Raw genomic sequence first — 20571 nt, 5'->3', positions numbered from 1 at the left:
CTGAAGGGCAGCGGCGCCCCCGCGCCCCCGCGCCCAGCTCCGGCCAGGTGAGTTCGCTTCCCGCGCCCGCCAGCTCCCGAGTGCGCCGGGGGCGACTCAGGGCGGGGGACTGTTCCGAGGCGGTCCTGCGGGCGACCTCGCAGCTCCCCCAAGACGAGGGGCTCCGCAGTTCCTGGGGGGAGGGTCTGGAGCGGGGGGAGCCAGAGTCCCGGAGTGGGGAAGTTGCCCGGTCCGAGAGTTTCCTGCCCCGACGTGCGGGCTGTCCCCCGGTGCCTCGATTTCCGAAAAGACGCCCGGGAGGAACAGAGTTGGTATTGTCTGCGGAGGACGGGATCTCGGCGGTTTCGGGACGAGGGACGGGTGCCGATCTAGTGAGACCCCAAGATGAGAAACAGGCTCCTAACAAAGATCTCCCCCCACCCCCAAACTGTGCAGACTTGGCACCGGCAGTGAACGTCTCCGGAGACCCCCGAGGCCCGACCCCTCCTTGCCCCGGCCCTCTTTGAAATCTTCCTTGGGCCCTGGACAAGTTGGGAGACGGCGGGCTTTTATTGATTTGTTTTTAAGGCTCTCTGCGTTGCGGCCAATAAAAGGTTTATGACATCTGACCGGCAGTGAAGGTATGCGAGCTCCCAATTGCCCTGTATGCGCGGAGAAGAGCAGTTTCCCCGTTGCTTGGCAACACCGCTGATTGACGCGGGGTGCAGCCAATCGGCTCTTCCGCAGGTCCCCTTGAAATGTTTTTGACAAGTACAGTAGTCTGGAGTGGAGCGCGTGCGTGCGCGCGCGCGCGTGTCTGAAGGGGGGTTGCCCGGCCCCCCAGAATCGTCTGCCTTGCTCGGCTTGGGGAGGATTTCTCAACTTTTGAAAGTTCACATGGAACATCTGTTTAGAGCTGGGCCAGTAAAGTCTTTGTCAGTTATTTGGAGACCTTCTGATACTAGGCAAGAAACCAAGCTTTCCTGCTGCATTTTCTCCGTTAAAAAAAAAAAAAAAACCACAGCAAGTCATAAAAAAAACAAAAAAAGGGTGTGTGTGTAGTGAACGTAACCAGTAACAAACCGAAAAGTTGTAAGGAGGTCACCAGTGAATAACTATTTGCGTATCTGGTGGAGCAACCTTGTTGGCAGCAGATTAAAAATGTTTGCTTAACTGTAGACTCACATGATCCAGATTCTAACCCCCACCCCCCAAAACAGGAGGAAAAAAAAAAGATTTGGCGAGTTCTGTAGTTAGAGTATAATAATGGGAAACTCCTCAGCTGTGGTTTCTGGGAACTGTTTTTTTAAATGGAACTGCAGCGATCAGCGGCTCTTCATACGTTGCCATAAAATGCGGGATTTGTAGGGATGCGGTTAGCTGGAGAGCGGGGACCAGGCACAGCAGACGTAGGAGTCGGGGTACTGAACCCCCGTGACCCTCTTTTCTTGACAATGCCATTTGTCTGATAAAACCATATTGCTGGCAGTGTTTGTTTAAAACAAAAGAAAACATGGAGAATAGCGTGTTAGCTCCTTTGGGAAGCTACTGACAAATAAGCAAATTAAAAAGAAAGAGAGCAGCATGTTGTCATAGCAACAGTGCAATTAAATTACTTTACTGTCAGCCATGATATAATTTTCCTGTTTGGAAGCTCAGGAGACATAAAACTTTCATTTGGAGCTAAAGTTGACTTCAGTGGCTGTGTAGTTCTCTTTTGTATTTTACTGTGTGGATACACTAGTAAGTCAAAATTTTCTGATGGGATCTGAGGAAACTTTTAGAGATAAGCCTAGCTTTGATGTGTTCCTAAAGAAGTTAAAAGCAGTATCAGTCTGTACTCAGTCCTGTCCTCACACTTAACAGTTGCACACCAATGGGGGGTGGTCAGGGACATGCAAAAACAAACTGTCCCTTACCCTCCCCATAGGTTGAAACTTTTAAGACCCTAGCTTATATTTTTCTTGAAAATGTGTCCTGTACTACTCATGGTTGTTTCCTTATTGGACAGAAAGAAATATTCCCTCTGGGTGAACTTGAGGCATCAAGACTGCCCTGCTTGGGTTGGTCTGTGATGCCCCATGCAGGTTTTCTCTCTTTAGGGCTGGGCATCTCAACCTTGTGTCCAGCAGTTTCTATTTCTTACCTTTTGGAAGGGGGAAAGTGTTGCAGTCTACTGACACCCTTGGCTGGCCATTTGGCACCCTGCATTATACTTTCTAGAACCCTATTCTAGACCTTCCCCAGTTGCAGCGCAGTGGCAGATGTTTCAGATGTAGGGTGATGGATATTAAGAGACTTAGATCACATTTTTTACTTTTGATGTGTGTGTTCATTTTTCTCCTTGGTCTTTTTACAGGGGGGTGAGGTGGGGGTTAAAACTAGACACTCTTAAACCAAGCCAAACCAACCATTGTTTTAGCTCTGCAAATGGAGAGTGGGAGACCTTTTTCATGATCTGTACTGTTCTTTCTATTGCGTGCTAGGGAGTGAAATGTGTTTTGATCTGTAGGGGTCATTCTGTTTGTGGACTTGACAATTCCTCTTCTTATCAGATATTATTTTACTCTCTGTTCTAGGTCATGGATAAAAATGGAGATGGTAGGGAAGGGAGGGACAGAATTTTGTGGCAGTTTTTCTTGAAGTTGTCCTGTCTTGAAGCTGGCTTGACTTTTCACCAATGCTGATTCCAGTGAATGGCTTATCTTACATTCCCGTTTATTCATGTACTGTCTGAAGTTACTTGCTTTTTTTCCTCTCTGTATGTAGTTGTGTCACAATCAAATTTAATGTACTTCTTTCTCCAGTTCGAATCCACAGGATTCCTTATCATTGTTCTTTAGAATGGCCAAATGTCATTAAAGTTACACAATTTGGGGTCATGATTTTTGTGGGGAAAGAAAAGCCACAAAAATAACCAACTTGATGGTGCTCATTGTGGCCAAGTCACACTGAGGCCATCATGATGGTCTTCATATGGAAACAGCTGAATGTAATCTGAAACAATCGGCCGTAAACATATAGGTATTTTTTTTTTTTAAGAAGGATAAACAATGAGATTGATAACATGGTGCGACACGAGTACTGATTTGTGCTTATTTCATACTGTTAATCATGTAGCTTGAAAGAATTTTACGTGTGTATTCGTATATTATAGAGAAACCGAGGCACCAAAAAACAATTGATTTTCCTAGGGTCACAGTGAGAGTCTTCATAGAGGCATTGTGAAGTTTCCCATTCTTTTAATGATGTATTTGCATTAAAGGTGCTGTAAATATTTTCAGTCTCCTTCTATTTAAAGGGCATTAGGTCACCTTGCTACAGGAATAGTGGACTCATTTTTCTCCTTAGTATGTCTCTATGTGTTGGAATTACGGGTTTGTGTTGCTTAGTGTGGGAATCACCTGGTAGTAGTCAGTCCTCCGTAGCAGGGGGTCTCTGGAGGTGGCAGGGGGAGGCAAGAGAATTAAGGGGGCCCAAGCTGCCTTTCTGCTTTGGGGTTCGCCAGCTCATCATTTTTTTGTGGTATCTTCACTAGGAGCCTTCACGTAAATGGGTCCAGTCATGCCTCCCAGTAAGAAGCCAGAAAGCTCAGGAATCAGTGTCTCCAGTGGACTGAGTCAGTGTTACCGAGGCAGCAGCTTCTCCAAGGCCCTTCAGGAAGACGATGACCTCGACTTTTCTTTGCCCGACATCAAATTAGAAGAGGGGGCCATGGAAGATGAAGAGCTGACCAACCTGAACTGGCTGCACGAGAGCAAGAACTTGCTGAAGAGCTTCGGGGAGTCTGTCCTCAGGAGTGTCAGCCCTGTCCAGGACCTGGACGATGACACCCCCCCATCACCTGCCCACTCTGACATGCCCTATGATGCCAGGCAGAACCCCAACTGCAAACCCCCATACTCCTTTAGCTGCCTCATATTTATGGCCATCGAAGACTCTCCAAGCAAGCGTCTGCCAGTAAAGGATATCTACAACTGGATCTTGGGACATTTTCCGTATTTTGCAAATGCACCTACTGGGTGGAAAAACTCAGTGAGACATAATTTGTCACTGAATAAGTGTTTTAAGAAAGTGGACAAAGAGAGGAGTCAGGTAAGCCTCTGTGTCTGGAACTCAAGTTTGGTTTACTTTTTAATTTTTCTCCATTAAAAAATGAATTTCTGTTTTCTTTACTGAAGTAGCAGTTGTAAATGGGTTTTATTTTGTTTAATTCATTTAGGTAATTGTAAAGAACTCCCTTTTCCTAAGCATATTAGTCATGTACTATTTTTAGTGTTCATACTATTTGAGAATTTCCCACTGTAGTAGTCTCATGATCAATAGCCCTGGTTTGGAGACTTGATTGGGTCTCAGTATCTGTCATCTCTCAATGGGAGTGGACCACTTTGGCTTTAGAGTTTAAACAATGATCCATATTCCACGGGCAGCCATTAGCTGCGAGAGGGGTGTGTGTATGTGTGTGGGTGTGGTGTGCATTTGAGGAAAATCACCACCAAGGACCAGAGGAAAATGGCATTTCTTTTCTTTCTGTTAACTTGGAAGAAGGCAACTTCTCCGTGTTGTTGAATGAATGGACACCATGGCCATTGGGAAGGACCTGAACACACTTAACTAACTCCAAGATCAAATAGACATGAGTTGCCCAGGTGACGTTCATGAATCTAGTGTGTGTGTGTGTATAAAGTGTTTGACAACTTTGGAACTCCATGAATATAAAAAGTTGGCTCAGGGTAACACTGCCATTGGAGACTGAATTTTGACTTTAAAGCCTTAGTTTGCACTTCAAGATTGACTAAAAGGACCCAGTTTTAATAAATTGCTTTACCTTTCTTGAGCAAGAAGGCACTGTGATCAGTGCAGCAGAATAGGGTCTACTGTTAGAAGTGGAAAACAGGGCAGCACGTGTGGCTCAAGGAATAGGGCGCTGGCCCCATATGCCTAGGGTGGCAGGTTCAAACTCAGCCCCGGCCAAAAAACTGCAAAAAAAAAAAAAAAAAAAAAAGAAGACAGTGGAAAACAGAATTGTGATCTGACCCTGAGCTCTGAAAAGTAGTGCTGTCGAAATTAAAATTGCCAGAGAAAAGTTCCCTCCACCAAGTTTTCCTGTGCCTGTATTTCCCAGCTTTGTTTTTTGCATTAATAATGCTGCTGTGTGCAGCTGGCGTTCTGTTTTAAAACTCTTTTTGAAGTTCAGGTTCGGGCGCAGAACCACCATTGTGTGAGGTCAGCGGCTGTGCAGGGTTGTAGCCTTTAATTTCTTTCTCACAAGAAACATGTTTTTGTTTCAGTTGAATCTTGATCCTGAGAATATTCTACTTATCTTTAGCACAGAAGAATATGCATAAGGAAGTGGTACAGCCATATTTCTCCTTCTCACACTAGACATGTTTATCTGTAAATGCTGGTTCACCCAGAATTTATGTGCAAGAGAAGGGGCGGAGATGCAGGGTTTGGGGAGGGGTGTTGCCTGGGAAAAGGAAAGATGTGGGCACTGAGGAGCTTTACTTTGATCACTGGTGCAGATGATGTCTGGATCAAGTGTGCAAACGTGAATATTCATAAGTTTCTGGGCCTCTCCTTCCCCAAGTCCTTCCTTTTGTATAGCTGTAACAATCAGAGTGTGCCACTTTTAATTAGAAAGAGGGAGTTCTGTGATATTGAAGCTCTCTGTTGTCTCTGCACTACCCTTTCTCCAAACAGGGCGTTTAGTTTGGTGTGAATGGAGTCTGCAAGTTGCCGAGTGCCTGAGTCTCTTGTGTTTGACGTAGTGCTACAGCATACAAAAGTAATTTAGGAAATGTACGTTGTGAAATATTTTACAAGACCAATTCCAAAGGGTTCAGCAAGACTTAGGAGGATTATTCACCAGTCATCCGAGGGAGGGGGTGACAGGTGGGTGTTGGGTCTGTGTGCAAGGCCCACTAGGTAAACTGTACTACCCTCTAGGACCCCCCTACCGCTGGCTTCTGGAAGTCTTGTTTTCTAGGGGTGAGGGTGTCAGTCTGGATAAACACAGATAGCGCCTATTGAAAGGGAATGGTTTTTCAGGATTTGAGGTTGTTAGCCTTATGCAGTGTTGAATTCTGGCTTCCCAACCATCTTGGCCTGTACTGACATGTTTCTGATCGAATGCCAGTCAGTTTTGTGGTTGAGAGTTTGTTCCCAGCGTTTATGATGCCGTTAGAGCAAAGGCAGAGGGTGCTGAGATTTTCCTTTTTCCCCTCTTTCCTTGGGTCACCCTGGGGCCAACTGGTGGCTGCAGTGGGAAGCATAGACCTCTAGGTACCCTCCAGATCCTACCCTTCACCCTACCAGCCCTAGCCCAGTCACTTGGGGTTTTTTACTGTGGCTGAGTAAAAGGAAAGCATTTCCTCTGATACTCTGCCCAGGGAAAGCCCCTTTGGCTCTGCAGGTAAACTTGTTCTTTTCCCAGGGAATTTTACTTGGCGGTAGCTCCCTCTCTGAGGTTGGCCTTGATACAATGACTGAATGCACCTGGTGAGAATGGAGGCCTTGCAAGTTGTATGCACTGAGTTAGCCAGTCCACTTTTTTGTTTCCTCAGCGAGAGAGAAGAATACCATTAAGCCTGACATGGCAGTGAGAATGTGAAATGCTCCCCTGTCCCTGAGGGCCTGGGACGCATATCCTGCAGGACTGTTGGGCTGGGACTTAGGAAAGGGAAGCATCAGATTGCATCACAATCACCCGTGGCACTTAAAAGCAATTACCATTTCTGTGCCCCCTCCTGGAAGAATCGGATACAATAGGTCTGACGTAGGGTGGGGGAAATTGGTAGTTCTGATGGGCTTTATTAGGTTTTTCTGGCTTGAAGCCGGAATTCCTGAACTAGATGCCCTTTTGGGTTCTTTCCAATTGCTGAGATTTCATCAAGAACATATTCTCATGAATGAGTAAGTCAAGGGGAAGAGACAGTTTTGCTTCCGTTTTATCTCTTAAAAGTCTTCAAAAGCAAGAGCTTTGTTTTTTATATTTTAATCGTGGACATTTTTAAACATGCTCGGAAGTAGAGCACAGCGTAAGGAATCTATGTACCCCTCGCCCACGACCCACATCCAGATCCAGTAGTTGATTGGGTGGTTGGTTCACTTCATTCATTCATTTTGGTTGTTGTTGCTGCTGCTGCTAATGCTGAAGTAGTTGGAAGCAGATCCTAGATCTGATGGCATTTTATTCCAGCATATTTCAGTGTGCATAAGACTAGTGGGTAATTTTTTACATATCCACCATGCTAGTGTCTCCACTAGCAAATAGTATTTGGTGTCACTTAATACTGGGTCCACGTTCAGATAGTCTTGATTTTTTTTTGAGATAGAGTCTTACTCTGTTGCCCTCGGTAGAGTGCTGTGGTGTCAACAGCTCACAGCAAACTCCAACTCTTGTGCTAAGCCATTCTCTTGCCTCAGTCTCCCGAGTAGCTGGGACTATAGGTGCCCACCACAACGCCCGGCTATTTTTGTTGCAGTAGCCACTGCTGTTTTAGCTGGCAGGTGCCGGGTTTGAACTTGCCACCCTCTGTATATGGGGCCGGTGCACTATCCATTGAGCCACAGGTATTCTTGATTGTTTACAAAATGTTTGTTTGAAGTAGGATCCAAACAAGGCTCACATGTTGCACTTTGCTGTGATAATTCTTAAGTTGGGTTTTTTTTTTTTGGAGACAGAATTTCAAGCTGTTGTCCTAGGTAGAGTGCTGTGACATCACAGCTCACAGCAACCTCCAACTCTTGAGCTTAATCGATTCTTTTGCCTCAGCCTCCCAAGGAGCTGAGACTACAGGTGCCCGCCACAATGCCCAGCTATTTTGTTGTTTCAGTTGTCATTGTTGTTTTAGCTGTCCCAGGCCAGGTTCAAACACACCAGCCTCGGTGTATGTGCCCAGCGCCGTAACCACTAAGCTACGGGGGCCGCCCTTAAGTCAGTTTTAGTCTAGAGCACACTGCCTTCTCCCCGACTTCGTGCCCTTCTCGGTTAAAGACACCTCTGCTGGGTTCTAGAATGCCCCCACATTCTGTTTGCCTCCTTGTGATTGCATTTAACTTGTTTCTCTCCTCATATGTGCAGTCGAATGGAAGTAAGCACTAAAGTCTAGGTCGTTTTCTGGACTGTTGTGTGTCCTTTTTGCCGCGGCACTTTGGGAAGCCTGGTTGATCCATGGGTTCATGTGGGGTGACCTGTATGTTATTCTGTAATGTTCTTTATCAGCCTTTTTACAGTTTGACGTATGATGATCTTTGCCTAAATCAACTAAGGTGGAGTTTTAAAGCCTGGGATTAAGTTTTATACCTCCTAAACACAGGTCTTAAACTTAGGCCTACACGAGTAGCATGTGCTAACCTTACTATTTGTAAATGAGAAGTACAGTTATTTTTTTTTATAGATTTGATTATAGTGGCCCAGGTATGTGTGTTTCTATTTCTTTGTATTTTTAACTCCCCCTCTTGCTACTTTAACCAAAAACATTGTCCTAAGAGGGTTTACAAAGGAAACATTGTGTAAAATGTTCTGGGCTGAGGGGTGCTTTAAATATAATTTTAGCTTATGAATTAGGAAACATGACTGGGTTGAGGAAGAACAGCGCTGGATCAAGAGATACCTGGTTCTGGTTTTGATGCTGGGACTCTTTGGATATCTTAGCTAGAGTTTGCAGTTAACTTGGTGGTCTTTGCATTTTAGAGGCTCTATGCACGCCCTGAAATTATTGACAACTTGTCATGTGACTGTGCATATTACATTTTTCTAGGGGGAGGATCCCAATGTTTTGTGTGTTTAGTTTCTAGATTTTTCTTTTTCTTTCTTTTTTTTTTTGAGATGGGGATCTTGCTGTGTTGCCCAGCATCTTCTTGAACTCCTAGGCTGAAGCTCGCCTCCTTCCTAGGCCTCTCAAGTAGTTGAGACCACAGGTGTGTGCCACCATATGGGGCCTCTGACCAAGGAATGGTGAAGAGCCACTGGCATTTTGTAAGAACAACAGCAGACATATATGAAACACTTCTTTCTGTTTTCCATATGCAGGGTGTCCTGTTTCTTCCTCACTTCAACCCTATGAATAAGGCCCTATTATTTTCTTTCTTAAAATAGATGAGGGTTTAAGCTCTGAGTGGTTAAATAACTTGCTGGCGGTCACACAGCCCTTCCCTGTTGGGCTGAAGAAGCTTAGGAATTTCTCTTTGAAATCACTTCAGCTGTGGGATAATTCTCCGCAGTAAATAATATAGGAAGTTGGCACTGACTTTCTATTCGAAAGTTATGGGTTTTGCTTTTTTATAAAAAGTGACGGGTTTGGATTAATCTGTACTCTTTCATGGAGCCCTGGCTCATCTTAATGCTCTTAAGCTTTGGCAAGATGGTGGGACATTTTAGATTTTATAGAAAATTCCACCACATTTCTAATGGACTTCTTTTTTTTTTTGCCTTTGAAACAGAAGGCACATACACACACATTCATTTAAGGGCTAATGTGATGATTACTTAGATGCTGCTTTGTTTATTAGGCATGTATTGTTTCTTGTTGACAGATTCTGCTTCATGAAACCCCTCAAAGTATTTTATTCCTATTACTCACCCTTGTCACTTACTTGCTGCTTCTCTCAGAGACTAGATCAAAAAAAAAAAAAAATCCTGTAAAGACTTATCCTTGGGCTCCACTGGCTTCAACACTGACCTAAAACTTTCGGAGGCTGGGAATGTGCTCCAGGTGTTCTGATGCAATATCTTCAGATTAGTAGACCATCGGGGGACTTGGGGGCCCTCTGTGTATATTACGGTTAGCATATTCAATATAATTACTTTATGATGTCAGAAGTTAAAATGAAAAGTGAGATTTGGTTCTTGCCTTTTAGAAGCTTACATTCCAGGGAAACAAAACAAAAAAAGAATAAGCCACCATAAGCATTGGATCATGAGTGACTGGAATCATTTGAAATTAGGGAAGGGGCAGTGGGAGCTGAGAGGAAAGGTCAAAATGAGCAAAGTTTGAATATTTCTTATATTCACTTGAATGAATTAACAAAGCCTTGTTTGCAGGAACAAGCATGAGGCCTCTGAAATCTGTTAGGGAGAAAGAGACTTGAGTGTTTATTATAGAAAGCCATGTAATGGTGATTAAACAAATTTAGAAGTGTATTTCTCCATCGCAAGAAACAGGTCTTGAGGAATTAGATGGAGATATGCAATACTGTCTGTCTTTCTGCCCTACCTTTCTTAGGGCATTGCCGGTTTCCATTCTCAGACTTTCTGTGGTCCAAGATGGTGTCCACTGGCACGTTCTCATTGTAGGAAGCAGGAAGGACAGAGAGAGGTTCTCGCTGACTTAGCAAGTTTGCAGGGCCTTTTCTAGAAACCTCACATTCTGCTCTCATCTCATTGGCTGGGAAGTGTGGTCTTTTGCTGGAGCCCTTGCGAGACCCCAAATGTAATGTTGATTCCTGTTAGTGAGCAAGGATAGAATTCTCTGCATCAAAGATGTAGATCAGACATCCTCAAACTACGCCCCGTGGGCCACATGCCGCCCGCCGAGGACCACATGCCGCCCGCTGAGGACATTTATCCAGCCCGCTGGGTGTTTTTGCTGCCTGTCCTGCTTAGCAGTCTGCTTAGCAGTCTGGCCCTCCAACGGTCTGAGGAACAGTGAACTGGCCCCCTGTTTAAAAAGTTTGAGGACCCCTGATAGATGCTTAGGAGACTAGTGTTGCTGGACCCAGGAGATGTGGTAGAACGGTGTCAGAGAAGGCGCGCGTTAGGAGAATTATGTAAATACAAACGAGGACTTGTAGGAGCTGGGATGCCAAGAAAAAACTTTTAAATTGCTATAGTAACTTAGGTAAAGCAGAAATACCAACCCATTTTTTAAACATTCCAGTTAACCAAGGTTTTGCCTCAAGGTATTCTGGCTAAATTGCATTTAATATCCTCAAAAGCAATAGCTTGATTGAGGTGAAGATGTAGTCTGTGCCAAGTATGATAACAGGAGAAGCAGGGACATAAATGCTTGAAAGATAGAGAGTAGTATGAAGTTATTCTTTTAGTAATAACTTGATGGGTTGCTATGCAAGATTACAGACAGTTATATGAACAGAATGAAGTGTTTGATTTATGTGTGTGTGCGGGCTTGTGCTTGTTTGAGTACCTTTGCTTGTGAACTCTGCAGGAGACAGTAAATATAGGCATAGTGACTGTGTGCTTCTCAGGGGGAAAGGCTTTCCAATTACCCTTCTTTCTCTCCCTTTCATCCTCATGGGGTGTGTGGGATTTCCCTCTGGGCCCCATGGGGTTGAGTTCATTGTCTCCTTCCATTTATTGTGGTCTGTGAAGTGCCTCACAGAAGGCTGGGACTGTCCTCCTCTAGGGACAGGACCGATAAGTGACTTAACTAATGTCATTAGGCAGAAAACATCCAGCTAGCAGAACGTTTTGCCCATGCTTTGTTTTTAGAAGTAAAGGCCAAGTTATGCGAGCACAGACTCTCATCGTGGGTACAGCAGAAGAGGAAGAATCCAGAGTTTCTGGGAATGGAGGGCCAGGCGGCCTGGCACAGAGCTGAGGCACAATCCCGCTAGGCACTCCTGACTACTTCACAGAATTCTGAGTTCCTTTGAACCCTGTAGATGTGGTCACGTAAAGTGAGAATTGGCATTGACTGCCATGACTAAGGCCTTACCGAATACCCAGTTGAAAAGTAAAAGCTAGGGCGGCGCCTGTGGCTCAGTGAGTAGGGCGCCAGCCCCAGATACCGAAGATGGCGGGTTTGAACTCAGTCCCAGCCAAACTGCAACCAAAAAAGTAGCCGGGCCTGTGGCAGGCACCTGTAGTCCCAGCTACTCAGGAGGCAAGAGAATTGCTTAAGCCCAAGAGTTTGAAGTTGCTGTGAGCTGTGACACCATGGCGTTCTACCAAGGGTGACATCATGAGACTCTGTCTCAAAAAAAAAAAAAAGTAAAATCTAGACTCTGAACTTACAGAAAGAAGTGCCTTCAGCCGCTGTAGAAGCATTTTTAGCAGTGGGTCTTTCATGCTACACTTTGGGGAGTGCCAGGTGCTGTTCTGGGTGCTGGGGATACAGTGGTGCAACAAGCACCCCGCTGTACTCCTGGACCAGCCACTGGATGAGGGTGCAAGTGGGTGAGCATGTTAAATAGTAGTTCCATGGGACGAGGTGGGCCATGCATTCAATCATGGTACATGCAGTGGAGAAAATAAAACAGGATGATGCATAAGAGAGGAGTGGAAAGGAGGGCAGGAGCTTTCCAGGAGGAGCTGCCTGGGCTTGAATGGCCAGAAGAGTGCAGCCATGCAAAGATCTGGGCAGAGCGAACAGCAAAAGAAGGGCCCTGAGATGCCAGAGGCTCTAGAACCTGGAGGAACAGTGCAGAGACCTGGCAGAAAGCATATTAGAAAGGGGGGAATGTGTTTCCAGATACAGTAGGAGGAAATATCTATCTGGGGGTGGTTCGGGTGATAGAAGTCAGAGATGCTGGAAGTAATGGTGGTGTGGAGGACCCAGGGTCAGGGGGTGCAGATGAAGGCGTGTGGGCAGATTAGAGCTGGGAGGGAGGAAGGGGAGTTAGAAAATTCTGTGGTTTTTATTTTTTGTTACTGTTGTGGACTTTAAGAGACAGGGTCTCTCCAGGTTGCTTAGGCTTATATTGAACTCCTGCGATCTTCCTGCCTCAGCCTCCCAAAGCACTGAGATCACAGGCGTGAGCCACCACTCCAAGCCCTGAAAATTCTTTTTTTTTTTTCTTGACTGTTTAAATTTGAGATGGGTTTTGGACACCTCAGTGGAACTAGGAACTAGACAGGAGGTTTTGATAATGTGAGTTTCAAGCTCAGTGGAGAAGTCTGGGTGGAGGTATAAATCCAGGATGCATTTGAGCCTAGCTGGTAGGAGATAAAGAGATTTCCGGATTACCTCTCAGAAAGGAGGTGAAATCAAACCTCTATTTTAGTTCTTAGGAAATTATATTTTTCCATTAGTGTTTTGCCAGAGAATTTACTTTGGACGTATATTCAGCTTGGTGAATAAAAACAAAAGAGGTTGATATCCAGAGGGGGAGACTCAGAATTACTTCAACAATGATGGCCATGTAGTTATCAGCTGTAGTTTTGCAGGCAGAAGAGAACACACCTTTGCTTTTGCAGCAAGGATGCAACTTTTAAATACGTTCAGAGACAGTCGTATCACTGATATGATGAGAGGAATGTACTGCAATAAACATCTCAATTAGCAAAGCCCCTAACCCATGGCTCTGTGACTTCCCTGCCATCTGGTCCCTGGCTAGAAAGAGGAATTTTTCTTGTATATGTGTCTCCATAGCAACGAGTTTGCAGTTGATATGGAAAGTAAGCAGTTGCCTTGGCAACAGAGTTACTGATGTGGTAGTTCCCTCGCTCTCAGGGAATGGGTAAGCTGACTAAACTAGTTTAGATGTGTCGTGTAGGACGCTGTAATATAGGGCCGCACACGCTGGCCCTGACAGTGTAAAATCGGTCCAGCTTTAAAAGAGATCGCAGCCATCCTCCTTTCCAGAAGGAAGGGGCTTACAGCAGTAATAAATCAGACAAAAGTAGTTGCTGTCAGTTGAAATCGATTATAAGAGGGATTTCCTGGAGGAAGTTATTTAGTTTAGCTTAAAGAAGAATGTCCCAGTCAAGGAACATTTGGTTGCAAGATCAGGAAAGCCACCTGAGTTGGCTTAAGTAAAAGAGTGCTTGTCCCACCAACGTAGTCATCAGTCCTTTGGAGTAGTGACAAAGAGCAACAAAGCACATCTCGGGTCTGTGGCGAGCGGGACTGCTCCCTGCATCCACCTGCCGCCACACAGATGCTCATTCTGCCTGTCTCTGGCGAGGTGTTTCTCCTCTTTGCCGTCTGGCTTCCTCTGTGTGGCTCTTGAGTTCTGTGTCCTCATACTGTTGGGTTGCTCTGCTGGCAGGTTGGTCCAGCCCCTGTGATGTGATCAGCTCACTGCCCAGCAGTGTTAGCACCGTGTCCCTGTGCAGTGTCCTTGTCGTCCTTCTAGATCTTGGACTCTTCCTGGGTCAGGTGTTGAGCCTTGGCCCAGACGGGGTAGATCTGCCCCCATCAAGATCACTACCGGGACCTTCTCATTATCCCTCAGGGCTGGGCTGGGCTGGGCTGGGCTGGGCTTGAACATAACCACAACAAAAACATTTCCTTTGATCTTTTGAAAACATTTTATTAATCAAAATAAAAGAGAGCTTTGGAGTATTTTGTTCTTCTCTTTTCGTCCTGTAAAATACCTCTCGAGATGATAGGAATTAACATGTCAGGGAAATGTGAGTTTGTTGTCCTGGACCTTTCTTTCTTTTGCCTTTCTTTCATTTCCATAGATTTGGGGCCGGTAGTTCCCAAACTAGAAAAGTTTTTCTTTGGTGGCTACTTCTTCATGCCAGCTGCCCTCAAATTGCTTCTAATCACAGGGTTGAGTGATTACCAGAAACTATGAACCCTAACCCTCCGATCCAGAAAGGAATAAATGTCAGCTATCCAAAATGAGTTGTCCTAACTTTTAAGATCAAGAGATTGGATAATATGTGTAGTTCTTGCTAACCAGCGGGTACTAGCCCATGTCCTCGTATTGTTATTTTCAAAGTGGGACAAAATGTAATTATTCTATGCCAGGGACTGGAGATATGAAAAAGGTTATAAAACTCTGATGGAGGACACTGGGCAAGAACAAAAAGAGACCAGTAAGGTTACAGAATGTCTTTTGCTCATTGCCAAAGGATTGGCCAATGGCCAGAATTACATGGTTCAGAAATCTAAAGGAGAAAATGATCCCTAAGGGTTAGCAGTGCCATGGCAGGGCGGAAGGGGGGTCTTGGAGAGAAGACAGAATTTTTATTAGCTGGTTCCTTCATGATGGCCAGGCCTGGGGCTGGTGACAAGGAGAGAGGAGGTCCTTTGGGTCTTCGGAGTTGACTTGGACGCAGAGGAGGGAATGCATAGGGTGGAAGACTGAGTGTGCAAATGGGAACTGACATTTTCACAGTGGGTCCTGTTTGGAATTGTGCGAGGCATTTCTATCCATGGCTTCATAGCTTTCCAACAAGTGCAGAGTAGATATTATGTGCTTTTTATTTTTTATTTTATTTTATTTTATTTTTTTGAGACAGAGCTTCAAGCTGTCCCCCTGGGTAGAGTGCTGTGGCATCACAGCTCACAGCAACCTCCAACTCCTGGGCTCAAGCATGTCTCCTGCCTCCGCCTCCCAAGTAGCTGGGACCACAGGCACCTGCCATAACGCCCGGCTATTTTTTTTTTGGTTGCAGCTATCATTGTTGTTTGGTGGGCCTGGGCTGGATTCAAACCCGCCACCTTAGGTCTATGTGGCTGGTGCCTTACCACTTGATATTATGTGCTTTTTACATGTGAGAAAATAGAGGCTCAGAGCTCAGTGGTTTGTTGAGCTAGAAGTTGAGCCAGGATCTGAGACATCCTTGTTTGGTTGAGGCAGAGGGTTACTATGGGATGGGAAGGAAATAGGTTTGGGGAGGTGTGCGGAGCTAGACTTTGGGGTTTGGAGTGCCATGGAGCTTTTCTCCAAAGGTGGTAGGGAGCCTTGGACCTTTCTGAGCCCAGGCATGACACACACTGAGTCGCAGTCCCGTGATCCTTTCTGATGCCTTGGAGGTTCTTGCAGCAGCAGCCCTGGTCTCCACTGCAGAACTTCTTGCTGTCTACAGAATTATGGAGAAAAAGTCCTCAGCTGTTAGAAATAACATTCCGTGGATTTAAATGACTAAAGGAAAAAGTCTACTGTGGCCTATTTCTCATTTTACGTGTTTTGCTTTGATTTTTATTTAATGAGTCTTGTTTTAGTTGACCGTGGCTTTTATTTGTTGGTGCCACCAATTCTTTTTAACCTGTTGACTCTTCCAGAATTTAAGCAGTTTAGAGAGAAATGAAATGAGTGATTCACCCTCTCTGTATTACACTTTGGATCTGGTAATTTTGGGGTGTTGGGGTGTGTTTTTCCCTCTCCCTGTTTCAAATGGTGACTGAGATCTTTTTCCTTTTGGCCTTGTAGGTTAAGTACAGTAATATTAACCCTTTCCTGCAGGAAGCTGAGTTAAGGGGAACTCACGTTACTGTGTTTTCGGGATGGAGAGGCTTTTGCCCCCGGTGCTATGAGGATGCAAAGAGGCACAAGAGTGGGACCTTGGGGGATACTTGGGGAATAGTCCTGATGTTTCTGTCTTCAGTCTCATACCAGATCAGTTATGAAGGTCTCATTATTCTGCCCCCGAAATCGCTCTCCAGCCGTTCCTTCTCATCAGCTAGCACCATTGCCACTGAACTAAGGAGACTGTCTTCTGAATAGGAGCCCCCCCCTTACCACTTTCACTTCCCTGTCTTCTCCACTGCTGCCAGAAAGATAATGTACTACCCACCTGAGTTTGTTGTTACAGGCTTAGTGGTTCCTATTGCCCAGGGCGGTTGGTCTCAAAGTGTTGCTCTGACCACTAGCTTTAGAATGGTCTAGAGCAGCAGTCCCCAGCCTTTTTGGCACCAGGGAGCAGTTTCATGGAAGACATTTTTTCCTGGCCGGGGTGGGGCGGGGATCTGACAGCAGGCAGAGCTCAGGTGGTGTTGCCCCTGACAGGGGTGTAAATACAGATGAAGCTCAGCTGGCTCACCCTCCACTCACCCTCTACTGTCAGCCCGGTTCCTGACAGGTCATGGACCAGCACCAGTCCACACCGGGGTTAAGGATGACAGATCTAGAGTATTTATTAGAATACAGATTTCAGGGGCTCATCCCAGATCCATGAAAGGAGAATTTCTGGTGGTGCTGCCTGGGAATCTGCATTTTAGCAAACTCCTCAAATAATTCTTGACACTGGTATTTGAGAAGCAAGACTCAGTAGAGTATCCAGTATAAAACCTTCAGCAGAGCATATAAGATCTTTCTTTCGTTGTTTATTACGGAAGATTTCAATGATGTAGTACAATGGACTATCATGTACAATGTGACATCACAAGTATATACATTGTGTAAAGTGTGTCTCCCGGGAGTCCGAATGAATATATGTATCATTAGCATGTCACCCTTGTTTCATTCTGTCTTCCCCTGTTCCTCCTCACCCCCCTTTACTGGATTATTTTGAAGTAAATCCTTGGCATCATTGCATGTATTGTAATATCATTGTGCCTGTACATGCTTCAGAAAGTATCTCTGATACATAAGGACTCTTACAGACACACATATACACACAATGCCACAAAACCATTATAACACCTAAAAACAAATTAATCACGTAACACAGTTAGTGTTAGAATTTATGTGATTAAAAATATTCTAAGTCGTTTGTTCAAATTAGAATCCAGAGGAGGTCTGTTTGTGGCATTTGCTTGATGTGTCCCTTAATTTCTTTCTGATCTGTGCCCCTTTACTCTTTTGCTTCTTTTCCTCCCAGACCATTAAGGAAGCTGTTCCCTTCCAGCCTCTGCTCCAGTCATTCTGATGCTCCAGTCCTGCAGCTCATGCTGGGACTCCTAGTTCCCCCGAAAGGCCGTGTGTGATAATACTGACCTTCATCTTCACAGGCCGTTCCCTCTGCCTAGAATGCTCTTCTGCTTTCCTCCTTTGGATGCTGCATCTCAGCTTGTAAAACCCAGCTGACCTGCATCTCTGCAAAACCTTCCCCAGACCATCCCTTCCTATTTAAATTTTTGTTACCCAATCTCTGTGTTCATTACTTTATAACACTATTTTGCAATGTAATTATCTCTTTAATGTCTGTCCCTACCCAAAGTCCTCCCTTCACTTTTCTTGTTACCCTGGGATTAAGAGATGGACCCTATCTTACCCATTTTGCATATCCTGAGACCAGCAGGTTGCCTGGCATATAGTGGGTACTCATGAGACATCTTAGATAAACCATAAGCCACCAATTCAACTGTAAACTTAGGTTTAGCTTTTCTTGAACGCTGATTTGCTATAGTGTACCTTGTATGAACAATTTTCTCTAAATAACATTTCTTAAATTCTTTCTAGTCCACCATCATACTGTGGGTTTGCCCAGATAACTATCTCTACCTTAAGTGGCCACAGCTGCCTGCCTTCCTGTTGCTGTCCCTCCCACCCCCTTATCAAAAATTAGCAAAGGAAAGAGAGGAAACCCAAGGCTTAGAACCGCAGTGTGCCCATCAAGGGAAGAGGTGGCTCAAGTGATTCTCAGTTGGGAGACTTGGTCTCTGTCCTGTGCAAATTTCCTAATTGTAGGTTACCTGATGGTGTGTCAGTTTTGTTAAAGTGGACTTGAGCACAACTTCTTAGCTTCTTCGCTGATGAGTTCTTTTCCCTGGAATCCTAGAAGATGATGTTGGTTTCCAGATGAAGAAGAGTCTGGGGTCCAAATGGTGTAAGTGACTTTCTAAAACCAGACGTCTGTGTGGAGAACCTGGGTCTGTGCCTGTTGGCCTGATGCACTTGTACTTTTGTCCTCCTCACGGACACGGACTCTAATTAAAAATGGACATGAACTTGTGTTTTTATGTGGGATTTACTTGCCTTCAGATGTCTTATTTTCAGTCATTGAATGTACTTTGTCTTTTATAAGTGGCTTCTCATTTCTGTCTGCGAAAATTTACTTAAATCCTTGAAAATATCCTAAAACCTACCAAATTCTTTGTTTTGTTAATTACTCAAACGTCCTTGAATTTTAGTCCCTGAGTCTGTGGACACTGTTTTGCATTACTTGCTAATTAGTATTAGCCATTGATAAAATCTACACAGGTCCTTCCTGGTGAGCAAAAGACTTGATCTTGTGTTTTGGTCCTGATACTATGTGTAGAGTTTGCAAATTGCCCAGAAGCAGTGACAAGTATGACCACAGGATTTTTAACTTAAGTATTGTTTTGATAAGCTCTATGTTCATTTTCTTTGGTCCCTGCCCCTCTCCCTTAGAGATCAGTTCATACTAGGGGGAGGGTTATTTCTCAGAAATAATAATATCTAATAAATAATAATGTTGTGTTGGGTGCTGTGGCTCACGCCTGTAATCCTAGCACTCTGGGAGGCCAAGATGGGCAGATCATTTGAGCTCAGGAGTTTGAGACCAGCCTGACCAACAGTGAGACCCCATGTCTATTAAAAATAGAAAGAGTAGCTGGGCTTTGTGGCAGGTACCTGTCATTGGAGCTAGTCAGGAGACTGAGGCAAGAGGATTGCTTGAGCTCAAGAATTTGCAGTTGCTGTGAGCATGATGCCATGGCACTCTACCCAGGGTGACAGAGTCAGACTCTGTCTCAAAAAAACAAAACAAAACAAAAAAAAACAATGAAAGGTTGGAAGGACCATTTATTTATTTAAAAAAGTAATAACAGTGGTGCCTGTAGCTCAGTGGGTAGGGCCCTGGCCACATACACCAGGGCTGACAGGTTTGAACCTGGTTTGTGCCAGCTACAACAATGACAACTGCAACAACAACAACAACAAAAATATAGCCAGGTGTTGTGGCGGGTGCCCATAGTCCCAGCTACTTGGGAGGCTGAGGCAAGAGAATCACCTAAGCCCAAGAGCTTGAGGTTGCTGTGAGCTATGACCCTTATGGCTCTCTACTGAGGACAACAGCTTGAGACTATCTCAAAAAAAAAAAAAAAGAAAGAAGTAATAATGTGATGATACCACTTCTTTATAGTGCCCTAAACGTTCTCAGAACTTGTTTATCCATTTAGCTGATGTTGACTTCATGCCTATAAACTTCAGGCTTGTCCTGGCACTAGGGAAACAGGATGATGATGACATAGGCCCTGCCCTTGAGGAATTTCCAGTCTGGTGTGAGAGGTAAACCTAGAAATGATGGCTGCACAACATGGTACATGCTGTAGGTAGAAGGTACTGTGGAGGGCAGAAGAGGGAGGTACGCCTTTTGGTTTTTGTGCAAGTTGATAAAAGAAAGCTTGGCTGGTACATAGAACAGTAAATCAGGAGATTTGGATTCCAGAGCCAGCCTGGTTACTTACCAGCTCTGCGACCTTGGGCCAGTCCCCGCACCTCTCTGAACCTTAGATTCCTCCACTGAATTTAATAAACCTTCTCTCCCGGGCCCGTTGTGTCTATTAAATATGTTCATTTGTAAGCTGAGTTGGCTTCCCAAATCCATGGTTCCCAAATTTCAGCCACAGGGTACTCTTGTCCTTAGTCACAGGCTTTAACCATGTCAGCCAACCAGTGTCAACAGAGTCTTCCCCGAGTGGCTAGATATGGCACCTCTCACGACAGTGTTGTTCATAAATGTATGATGTCAAAAATGGTTCGGGGAAGTGATGGAATAAAGCCTGTCCTCACAGTACTGACTCTGCAGAAGACCCTTTTCATGTGGAAACAATCCACCTGGGTCGTGTGTGATCTTCAAAGCCCTATCCTAGGCCATTATTATTTTATTTATTTATTTTTTGAGACCGAGCCTCCAGCTGTCACCCTGGGTAGAGTACTGTGGCATCACAGCTCACAGCAACCTCCAACTCCTGGGCTCAAGCGATTCTCCTGCCTCCGCCTCCTTGTGGCAGGGACTACAGGTGCCCGCCACAACACCCAGCT

The 20571-nt window shown here is 44.9% G+C and overlaps 1 protein-coding gene across 6 annotated transcripts in view; it reads left to right on the top strand.

Moving 5' to 3' along the window:
* The window catches only part of FOXN3 (forkhead box N3), a 398381-nt gene that overhangs the window by 171620 nt on the left and 206190 nt on the right, over positions 1 to 20571 (top strand). For 3 of the 6 annotated variants that reach the window (XM_003786976.3, XM_012803472.2, XM_012803475.1), the window contains exons 1-2: positions 1 to 47; positions 3518 to 4074. In XM_003786976.3, the coding sequence (XP_003787024.1) occupies positions 3532 to 4074 (543 nt within the window). In that variant the 5' untranslated portion in view covers positions 1 to 47; positions 3518 to 3531. The remainder of the gene's footprint in view (positions 48 to 3517; positions 4075 to 20571) is intronic. The other 3 variants (XM_023511511.1, XM_023511512.1, XM_023511514.1) reach the window with 1 other exon arrangement.

This window comes from Otolemur garnettii, unplaced genomic scaffold, assembly GCF_000181295.1.
Source record: "Otolemur garnettii isolate 467f Iridium unplaced genomic scaffold, OtoGar3 scaffold00020, whole genome shotgun sequence".
NCBI classification, from domain to species: domain Eukaryota; kingdom Metazoa; phylum Chordata; class Mammalia; order Primates; family Galagidae; genus Otolemur; species Otolemur garnettii.
This window is presented reverse-complemented; position numbering and strand designations above follow the sequence as displayed.